The 12,647-nt window shown below is 36.3% G+C and overlaps 1 protein-coding gene across 1 annotated transcript in view; it reads left to right on the top strand.

The window, feature by feature from the left end:
• Positions 1-12,647, top strand: part of LOC149802467 (uncharacterized) — a 512,180-nt gene that overhangs the window by 182,607 nt on the left and 316,926 nt on the right. Inside the window, exons 46-50 of the mRNA XM_089951513.1 lie at positions 708-896; positions 3,933-4,064; positions 7,884-8,060; positions 9,379-9,696; positions 12,092-12,217. Of these exons, the coding sequence (XP_089807639.1) occupies positions 708-896; positions 3,933-4,064; positions 7,884-8,060; positions 9,379-9,696; positions 12,092-12,217 (942 nt within the window). The remainder of the gene's footprint in view (positions 1-707; positions 897-3,932; positions 4,065-7,883; positions 8,061-9,378; positions 9,697-12,091; positions 12,218-12,647) is intronic.

Raw genomic sequence — 12,647 nt, 5'->3', positions numbered from 1 at the left:
TTTTTCCCAAGCTGTCACTTTCTAACCATACAGATGTTTTTATGAAATGGGTCAAATAAAACTCATTAGCCTGGATTTTTTCCCAGGCTGTCACTTTCTAACCATACAGATGTTTTTATGAAATGGGTCTAATAAAACTCATTAGCCTGGATTTTTTCCCAGGCTGTCACTTTCTAACCATACAGATGTTTTTATGAAATTTTATCCAAGCCCACACCTTATCATAGTACATGAATCAAATACCTAGGTCCAAAGTCAAGGTCATTAGTAGGGAAAAGGTCACAGGATGTGCATGTTATATGCCATTCTTGCTGCCCTTGCTATTTCTAGACATAGTAGGATAGAAATCTACAAATTCAGTCAGCTTCTTTTTCCACTTTATATTTGTCAACGTTTCACCAAGCTTTTGATGTACTTAACATTTGGATGACATGTAACTGTTTCACCAAGCTTTTAATGTACTTGGATGACATGTAACTGTTTCGTTAAGCTGATCAACAAACTCAATGGTTATTCCTTCATTCAGAATATATGTCGCTTTCACTATAGCTATGTTTATATTTGTAGCAAACGTTGAATGCCTTGAAGCATGGTCGCAATAGAGGTAACATAAATAACATTGGATTTATCTAGTTTCTACCTCATTACAATGGTAAAGGGATTTTATTTTTAATGGCTGTTCTATTTCTGCACTTTTTTTATACTAGCTTCGTGTTGAGGTGCGTGATGGTGGTATTCCTGCCAGATCTGCTACAGCATTGGTTGTCATCGATGTTCTGAAGAATCTGTTCTCACCCCAGTTTAATATCACAAATGTGGTGCAGATCATCATCCCAGAAACAACTCCTATTGGCACCAAATTGTTGGACCTTGCGGCCTATGATTTGGATCGACAGGTAATATATTTTTCTTGTTGAATCTGCATTTATCACTTAAGAAGGTTTAGGTTTTGCCTTTCTGAAAGCAGCAGCGTTGATGTTCAGATTTTGTGTTATAGCATGTAGCTTCTGTATCAGTGGCAATATTCAATGAAACTGTAAGTGTAATATTGTTGTATATGCCTTAAATATTCAGTCTAGCATGGCAGCATTCATTTTCAGTTGAAACACTGCATTTTATGAATTCTTGATTATGCAGCTTACTGGCAGGAGTAGACATCATCCTCCCTGTCTGTCCATCCCAGAATCACTGCAATGCAATGCTAGGCAATAACTTAATTCCAGTTCAATTCTGTAAGTATCACTGCAATGCAATGCTAGGGCAATAATTTAACTCCAGTTCAATTCTGTAAGTATCACTGCAATGCAATGCTAGGGCAATAACTTAATTCCAGTTCAATTCTGTAAGTATCACTGCAATGCAATGCTAGGGCGATAATTTAACTCCAGTTCAATTCTGTATGTATCACTGCAATGCAATGCTAGGCAATAACTTAACTCCAGTTCAATTCTGTATGTATCAATGCAATGCAATGCTAGGGTAATAACTTAATTCCAGTTCAATTCTGTAAGTATCACTGCAATGCAATGCTAGGGCGATAATTTAACTCCAGTTCAATTCTGTATCTTTCACTGCAATGCAATGCTAGGCAATAACTTAACTCCAGTTCAATTCTGTATGTATCAATGCAATGCAATGCTAGGGTAATAACCTAACTCCAGTTCAATTCTGTAAGTATCACTGCAGTGCAATGCTAGGGCAATAACTTAACTCCAGTTCAATTCTGTATGTATCAATGCAATGCAATGCTAGGGTAATAACTTAACTCTGAGTTCAGTTCTGTATGTATCAATGCAATGCAATGCTAGGGTAATAACTTAACTCCAGTTCAATTCTGTACATATCAATGCAATGCAATGCTAGGGTAATAACTTAACTCTGAGTTCAATTCTGTAAGTATCAATGCAATGCAATGCTAGGGCAATAACTTAACTCTGAGTTCAATTCTGTACATATCAATGCAATGCAATGCTAGGGTAATAACTTAACTCCAGTTCAATTCTGTATGTATCAATGCAGTGCAATGCTAGGGTAATAACTTAACTCCAGTTCAATTCTGTACGTATCAATGCAATGCAATGCTAGGGCAATAACTTAACTCTGAGTTCAATTCTGTAAGTATCAATGCAATGCAATGCTAGGGTAATAACTTAACTCCAGTTCAATTCTGTACATATCAATGCAATGCAATGCTAGGGTAATAACTTAACTCCAGTTCAATTCTGTACATATCAATGCAATGCAATGCTAGGCAATAACTTAACTCCAGTTCAATTCTGTACGTATCAATGCAATGCAATGCTAGGCAATAACTTAACTCCAGTTCAATTCTGTACGTATCAATGCAATGCAATGCTAGGCAATAACTTAACTCCAGTTCAATTCTGTACGTATCAATGCAATGCAATGCTAGGGTAATAACTTAACTCAGTTCAATTCTGTAAGTAATATGTGAGGCAGCTTGTGCTGAAGAATAGTTCAATTTATATCTCATTCCCTTAGCAAGCACATTCCACTACCATAGTACAACAGTGCTTCGACCATAATACAGCCATATCTGTAAATGAAACAACCAAGAGTACAGCAGTATCCATGGATGAAATTAATTTAGTACAGTAGTATCTATAGGTGAAACTACCTTAGTACAGCAGTATCTATAGGTGAAACTACATTAGTACAGCAGTATCCATAGATGAAGGTACCTTAGTAAAGCAGTATATATAGATGAAACTACATTAGTACAGCAGTATCTATAGATGAAGGTACCTTAGTACAGCAGTATCGATAGATAGAGGTACCTTAGTACAGCAGTATCTATAGATGAAGGTACCTTAGTACAGCAGTATCTATAGATGAAACTACCTTAGTACAGCAGTATCTATAGATGAAGTTACCTTAGTAAGCAGTATATATAAATGAAATTACCAAAATACAGTATGTATAGATAATCCAAGGTACATGTGATATGTTGAGTACAGTTTAAGGAGATTCCAAAACTGGAGATTTGCAGTCCAGTGCAGAAGATAGACGTGTTCCTCTCATTTCGATTTTAAATCATACTTCTGTAAGTATGAAGAATAAAATGGAGAAAAATAATATTGAAATTTTCTTTTGGTTTACTAGGGAAAACATTGAGTAAAATGTAAATTGTAAATCAACAAGGAAGACACACTTTGTCTAAGACTGTAAAGTAATATGATATTACTAATAAATATGAGTGACATGTATACCAATCATAGTAATGAATTTGCATTCCCTTTAAAGGGTGTTGTTGTACCCATGGTAACAATATAAATGTAAATCTTGGGGAAAAAAGACCAAGAAATATTCATATGTAATGAGTTGTATACTTTGTTTAAGAATCTCTTAGTCCAGATTTGACCCTAATGTTTCATTTTTACTTAGAGTCCTATTAAAAATACATGGAAAATTTCAGAGAAAAATGACTGAAAAAGTTGTGGAAATTTGAAAGTTATGTTTGTCATGGAAAATGTAATTAGGTTTATGATATTGACAGCTGATAAATAATTATGCTGAAAGACAGGAAGAGTTAAAAGTGGCCATTATTTTGCTGAATGAATTGTTGCGAACTCCAGATGTGTTGTTACATCTTATAACTACAGATCTGGATTTACATTCTTTGCTGTTTGATGTATGTGGTACAAATAAGTTGTATGTGGTACAAATATGGTGTATGTGGCACAACTATGGTGTATGTGGTACAAATAAGTTGTATGTGGTACAAATATGGTGTATGTTGTACAGATATGGTGTATGTGGTACAAATATGGTGTATGTGGTACAAATATGGTGTATGTGGTACAAATATGGTGTATGTTGTACAGATATGGTGTATGTGGTACAAATATGGTGATGTACTTGTTTCATTTAGAAGTCATGTAATTAATTAATATGTCTTTGATCTCTTTTAGGCACCTGAGAATACAGTCACTTTTTCATTAAGTACTGCAAGCAACATTGCAGACGTCTTTTTCATCAATCCAAGAACCGGGCAAGTCTTTCTAACTACATCAGTGCTCAATGTTGCCACAAGTTTCTTCCAAGTAAGTTTTCAAGTTAATATATTGTTTTTGTGTATACAGATGAATAGATAGATACAGGCATGGATGATTGACTGCATGGATGGATAGATATAGTCATGGATGGTTGACTGGATGGATGGATAGATATAGACATGGACGACTGACTGGATGGATGGATAGATATAGGCATGGATAGTTGCCTGGATGGATGGATAGATATAGGCATGGATGGTTGACTGGATGGATGGATAGATGTAGGCATGGATGGTTGACTGGATGGATGGATAGATATAGACATGGATGACTGACTGGATGGATGGATAGATATAGACATGGATGACTGACTGGATGGATGGATAGATATAGGCATGGATAGTTGCCTGGATGGATGGATAGATATAGGCATGGATAGTTGACTGGATGGATGGATAGATATAGGCATGGATGGTTGACTGGATGGATGGATAGATATAGGCATGGATGGTTGACTGGATGGATGGATAGATATAGACATGGACGACTGACTGGATGGATGGATAGATATAGACATGGATAGTTGACTGGATGGATGGATAGATATAGGCATGGATGGTTGACTGGATGGATGGATAGGTATAGGCATGGATGGTTGACTGGATGGATGGATAGGTATAGGCATGGATGGTTGACTGGATGGATGGATAGGTATAGACATCGATAGTTGACTGGATGGATGGATAGATATAGGCATGGATGACTGACTGGATGGATGGATAGGTATAGACATGGATGGTTGACTGGATAGATCGATAGATAGAGACATGGATGACTGACTGGATGGATGGATAGATATAGACATGGATGGTTGACTGGATAGATCGATAGATAGAGACATGGATGACTGACTGGATGGATGGATAGATATAGACATGGATGACTGACTGGATAGATCGATAGATAGAGACATGGATGACTGACTGGATGGATGGATAGGTATAGACATGGATGGTTGACTGGATAGATCGATAGATAGAGACATGGATGACTGACAGGATAGATGGATAGATATAGACATGGATGACTGACCTAATAGATGGATAGATATAGGCATGGATGGTTGACTGCATGGATGGATAGATATAGGCATGGATGGTTGACTGCATGGATGGATAGATATAGACATGGATGGTTGACTGGATGGATGGATAGATATAGGCGTGGATGGTTGACTGGATGGATGGATAGATATAGACATGGATGGTTGACTGGATGGATGGATAGATATAGACATGGATGGTTGACTGGATAGATCGATAGATAGAGACATGGATGACTGACTGGATGGATGGATAGGTATAGACATGGATGGTTGACTGGATAGATTGATAGATAGAGACATGGATGACTGACTGGATGGATGGATAGATATAGACATGGATGACTGACCTAATATATGGATAGATATAGGCATGGATGGTTGACTGCATGGATGGATAGATATAGGCATGGATGGTTGACTGCATGGATGGATAGATATAGACATGGATGGTTGACTGGATGGATGGATAGATATAGGCATGGATGGTTGACTGGATGGATGGATAGATATAGACATGGATGGTTGACTGGATGGATGGATAGATATAGACATGGATGGTTGACTGGATAGATCGATAGATAGAGACATGGATGACTGACTGGATGGATGGATAGGTATAGACATGGATGGTTGACTGGATAGATGGATAGGTATAGACATGGATGGTTGACTGGATAGATGGATAGATAGAGACATGGATGACTGACTGGATGGATGGATAGATATAGACATGGATGATTGACTGGATGGATGGATAGATGTAGGCATGGATGGTTGACTGGATGGATGGATAGATATAGGCGTGGATGGTTGACTGGATGGATGGATAGATATAGACATGGATGGTTGACTGGATGGATGGATAGATATAGACATGGATGGTTGACTGGATAGATCGATAGATAGAGACATGGATGACTGACTGGATGGATGGATAGGTATAGACATGGATGGTTGACTGGATAGATTGATAGATAGAGACATGGATGACTGACTGGATGGATGGATAGATATAGACATGGATGACTGACTGGATGGATGGATAGATAGAGACATGGATGGTTGACTGGATAGATCGATAGATAGAGACATGGATGACTGACTGGATAGATGGATAGGTATAGACATGGATGGTTGACTGGATAGATGGATAGATAGAGACATGGATGACTGACTGGATGGATGGATAGATATAGACATGGATGATTGACTGGATGGATGGATAGATGTAGGCATGGATGGTTGACTGGATGGATAGATATAGACATGGATGGTTGACTGCATGGATGAATAGATATAGGCATGGATGGTTGACTGGATAAATGGATAGATATAGACATGGATGATTGACTGCATGGATGGATAGATATAGACATGGATGATTGACTGCATGGATGGATAGATATAGACATGGATGACTGACTGGATGGATGGATAGGTATAGACATGGATGGTTGACTGGATGGATGGATAGATATAGACATGGATGGTTGACTGGATAGATCGATAGATAGAGACATGGATGACTGACTGGATAGATGGATAGGTATAGACATGGATGGTTGACTGGATAGATGGATAGATAGAGACATGGATGACTGACTGGATGGATGGATAGATATAGACATGGATGATTGACTGGATAGATCGATAGATAGAGACATGGATGACTGACTGGATGGATGGATAGGTATAGACATGGATGGTTGACTGGATGGATGGATAGATAGAGACATGAATGGTTGACTGGATAGATCAATAGATAGAGACATGGATGACTGACTGGATAGATGGATAGGTATAGACATGGATGGTTGACTGGATAGATGGATAGATAGAGACATGGATGACTGACTGGATGGATGGATAGATATAGACATGGATGATTGACTGGATGGATGGATAGATGTAGGCATGGATGGTTGACTGGATGGATAGATATAGACATGGATGGTTGACTGCATGGATGAATAGATACAGGCATGGATGGTTGACTGGATAAATGGATAGATATAGACATGGATGATTGACTGCATGGATGGATAGATATAGACATGGATGATTGACTGCATGGATGGATAGATATAGACATGGATGATTGACTGCATGGAAGGATAGATATATGCATGGATGACTGACTGCATGGATGGATAGATATAGACATGGATGATTGACTGCATGGATGGATAGATATAGACATGGATGATTGACTGCATGGATGGATAGATATAGACATGGATGATTGACTGCATGGATGGATAGATATATGCATGGATGACTGACTGCATGGTTTCACACATGCTTCCATTCATATGTGCCATTTTTACTTCATTTTCATAACCAGTAGGATATCTTAAAATAACTTGTGACATCAAATTCGGGAAGCATATATACATGGAGTTTCAATATCATGTACTGAAACTTGCTAAAAATGATGAGGTAGTCAGCTTGTAACTGAAAATAAAAAAAACAGTTGAAAAGAAACTAGTTGATCTATCACAAATAAATATATTCTGAAAGTGTAAATTTTGTTGAATTTGTAATAATAAAAGGTAGCAAGGGACTAAATCTTTGTATATGCAGATGTGTTAGTAATCTTGTAAAAGTCCTTGAGATTTCAGAACATTTGATGTAACTGAATGTGTTTTAAAATGTACAAGACCAGTTTGAAACAATGCCACCAACACACTTATCCTCCCTGTGTAAGCAGGATCCTGGGGAAATGCTGAACATCTTTATAGTTGACACTTATCATTTTTCAGTTCCAAGTTATTGCCACAGATGGTGGAACACCAGCTCGACAAACGGCAACTACTGTATCAATCACTGTCACAAGAGAGACTGGCCGCTTGAGTTTTGCTTTACCCTCTTACGCTACAGTGATTTCTGAAACAACAGCCAACAGTGTGGTTGTCCTTAGGACAGTTGCTAGCCCAGGTGTAAGTGTTTTAAAAAAACTTAATATATATTTAAAAGGTTATGTCACAAATTTTGCATGTTTTGGAATTCAGTTCCTATTTCAATATATATATATATATATATATATATATATATATATATATATATATATATATATATATATATATATATATATATATATTTATTTATTTATTTATTTATGGTGGCTATATGAGGTAGCTGTGTATGCAGTCAGAAAAAATTTCAATACTGAAATAAAAACACATTTCAATGAATAGAAATCAGTATCGTTTTGGAGATTACTTGCTCACGTTTTTGTGTTAAGATTTTGGTTAATGAATAGTGGTTTGGTTTGGAAGATTTTTGGTTGCATATCCATTGGACCATCTTTTTTTTTGCAAGATAGCATCACTAACATTTAGAGATTTCACCAAATTTGGCAAATGAGTTCAGATAGAGTTTGATTTGATGCATTCTACGTCATTTACAAAAGCTTCATCCCCTGATTGCCTGTCTTCCTGACTTTCTGCAGCATGACTTTACAGTGTTAGTTTTTTAAATTTTAACCATGTTTGACATTTTGAAAATGACAAGACCTTGATTCAGTTTAATTTTCACTGTATCACATTATCATTTAAAAGTGGTATGGTCAAATAATGCCCATCCTTTTTTTTCCCAACAATTCATCTGGTTAGGATACTGTCAAATAATGCCCATCCTTCTTCTTTCCAACAATTCATCTGGTTAGGATACTGTCAAGCAAATTGTGGAGAGCATGGTGCATTGCAATACACTTGTTACTAGCAAGTTGTAAAGAGTATGGCCCTGTGTGATACACACATTGTTACTAGCAAATTGTAAAGAGTATGGCCCTGTGTGATACACACATTGTTACTAGCAAATTGTAAAGAGTATGGCCCTGTGTGATACACACATTGTTACTAGCAAATTGTAAAGAGTATGGCCCTGTGTGATACACATGTTGTTACTAGCAAATTGTAAAGAGTATGGCCCTGTGTGAAACAACATTGTTACAAGCAAGTTGTAGAGAAAAGGGCTCATTGTTCATTTTATTTTACTTGAATTTAGCTCTTGGCTGAAAAGAACCAGTCATAATATAGTCCCACAGGATTGAGTAGCGTGTTTTTATGTTTATGTACTAAATAGCCAACTGAGACAAAGTCATGCTTTTAACATCTCATCATAGGTATCTTTCTTTGTAACGTATTCATGCTCCCATGACTCACATTATAACCCAGGATTATGAGGTAGCCTTCAGCTTTATGTTCTTTGAAAGAAAAGTCCATTGTCTATATATTTTATCTTTTTTATTTTTAGACACCAACTTACAGAATCCTTACAAGCTCTCCAATTGACCAAACCTACTTTAATATCAGCCGTAACACAGGAGTCATTGTTGTGAATGGAAATCTACTCACCGATCCACAGCAGTTGACTTTCTTCTTTCTTGTTGTGGAGGCCTCTGCAAGTGGAAGTTTGTCAACTCAAACTGCCACAGCAACTGTAAACATTACTGTGACACGTAATGCTTACGGCCCAAGATTTAGCCAGGATGTGTATATTACAGCAATAAGGGACATAACTGTGCCAGGCACACAAGTTTTACAAGTCGCTGCATTTGATCAGGATGTGGGAGTAAGTTTCTAATTTATGGTATCATAATTTTTTGCAGATGTTCTTGACAAATGATAATGAACATTTTGACATTGACTTTCAGTACTTGTATTGAAATATCTATACTTGCTTTACAACATTCCTTTTAAATTGTCTGGCATTACCATTTATTTCCATGGCAAAAGCTTGATGCAGGAATCATTTTTCCATCCATGTACATGTCTGTTTTGTTTGTATACCCATCCATTTATCCATTCATGAATCAACACTCTTCATTACGGGCAGCCTTAGATGTTTTACATTCTACAATATGGACAGCTTTAAATGTTTTACACTATACATTACAGGCAGCCTTAAATGTTTTACACTCTACATTATGGGCAGCCTTAAATATTTTACACTCTACATTATGGGCAGCCTTAAATGTTTTACACTCTACATTATGGGCAGCCTTAAATGTTTTACACTCTACATTATGGACAGCCTTAAACATTTTACTCTCTACATTATGGGCAGCCTTAAATGTTTTACACTCTACATTACGGGCAGACTTAAACATTTTACACTAAGTTTATTGTTACAGTTTTTGATTGTGCTACACAGAGAGTGGGCATAACAGAAAATAGAATCTTTTACTCAGTGGCTTCCATCACTTAATTTTAACAATTGTATAAGTGTTATTAACAAACATACTACATTTATAAGTTTTATATTTTTAAGTGTATAATAGATCAGCAAGAAGGACATGCCCATTTCACCCTTAGGGTCAATACACACATTATAGTCAATACACACATTAGGGTAAATACACACATTATAGTCAATACACACATTAGGGTCAATACACACATTATAGTCAATACACACATTAGGGTCAATACACACATTATAGCCAATACACACATTAGGGTAAATACACACATTAGGGTCAATACACACATTAGGGTCAATACACACGTTAGGGTCAATACACACATTATAGTCAATACACACATTAGGGTAAATACACACATTAGGGTCGATACACACATTAGGGTAAATACACACATTAGGGTAAATACACACATTAGGGTCAATACACACATTAGGGTCAATACACACATTATAGTCAATACACACATTATAGTCAATACACACATTAGGGTCAATACACACATTAGGGTCAATACACCCATTATAGTCAATGCACACATAAGGGTCAATACACACATTAGGGTCAATACACACATTATAGTCAATACACCCATTATAGTCAATACACACATTATAGTCAATGCACACATAAGGGTCAATACACACATTAGGGTCAATACACACATTATAGTCAATACACACATTATAGTCAATACACACATTAGGGTCAATACACACATTAGGGTCAATACACACATTATAGTCAATACACACATTAGGGTCAATACACACATTAGGGTCAATACACCCGAGAAAAACAAGCAGCGGTATGTGCATTCTTGATGTATATGAGATAATAATTATTTCAATCCATGCAAGCAAGATGCATCCAAAACAAAACACATTTTGAGAGTGGACTATTCACTTGTAATTATTCCATTGGAAAGGTCAAAGGGACAGGTCATCAAAATATATTTTGCAAGTGGACTATTCACTTATAATTATTCCATTGGAAAGGTCAAAGGGACAGTTCATCAAAATATGTTTTGCAAGTGGACTATTCACTTATAATTATTCCATTGGAAAGGTCAAAGGGACAGTTCATCAAAATATGTTTTGCAAGTGGACTATTCACTTATAATTATTCCATTGGAAAGGTCAAAGGGACAGTTCATCAAAATATGTTTTGCAAGTGGGCTATTCACTTGTAATTATTCTGTTGGAAAGGTCAAAGGGACAGTTCATTATTGTTAATCTATAGAGTATTCCAGTGTTTGATTCTGCCCAGTATGAAATGAACATTTTGGTGGGTTTTGTGTGAATTGAAATGATGATTTATATCACATACAGCTGGAGAAAATCTTGTACTTTTTGAATGAGTGCTGTTTATATAAAACCTTGTGAATCATATTTGGAGAAGTTTAAATCATTTACTTTTGTGTTTTATTTTGACACTTTTCCTAATGTTAATATTCCACTATTTATCTTTAATCTTGTAGTGCCCAGCACCAAATAGCCATTAATGTGCTGATGTGTCATATACATACCAATGTTTGGTGTTTGGTTCCTAGTAGAGCCTTGGCTTTTCATTTTTTTTATATAACTCAGTTTAAATAACCTTTGCAGCATATAGACAACAAAAGTAACCCAGTGTAAATGACCTTTGAGACAAGTAGACAAAAGTGACCCAATTTAAATGACCTTTGGAACAAGAAGACAACAACAACCCTTTGTCTTAAAGAAGCATGAAAGACCATAATTTAGCTTTTATTCCATTATTCAGGATGTATTGTCCTACAGACTTCAGAACTCCAGTGTGCAAGCCCTAGATTACTTATACTTCAATCCTGGCACTGGGGCATTTTTCCTGAGGAAATCTATCTACAACCAAGGATTGGACTTCTACAATGTAAGTTTTACATAATGATCATCTGCAGTTTTCAGGACTGGAACTCTTTCTTTTATCACCTATAAAATGGAAATTAAATGATTAAAATTCTATGGATAAGGTGCAAGTCCAGTCAATGTCCACCTCCTTACATAAAGTTGAATAAAAAAACAAAGTGTGTAAATCATGTGTGATCTCAGAAGCAAAATATTGCCAAAATAATGCTAGATCTTGACAGCCTCAAATTATAATAATTTTATCATTAAATTATTGCAACCAGAATATCTTTTATTGATCATACTCAGTAAAGGAATTATATTATGACAAGGTCTACATGCTTTCGTGGTACTCAACATCATTGTTTACAGTGAGCCTTAAATATTTAATGTACTGATCCAGAGTTCAAGAATACCAACCACTAGACCATGATGCCTATCATCTGTGTCAAAGT

The sequence above is a fragment of the Sinohyriopsis cumingii genome, chromosome 3, assembly GCF_028554795.1.
Source record: "Sinohyriopsis cumingii isolate HCF-2022 chromosome 3, ASM2855479v2, whole genome shotgun sequence".
NCBI lineage: Eukaryota > Metazoa > Mollusca > Bivalvia > Unionida > Unionidae > Sinohyriopsis > Sinohyriopsis cumingii.
This window is presented reverse-complemented; position numbering and strand designations above follow the sequence as displayed.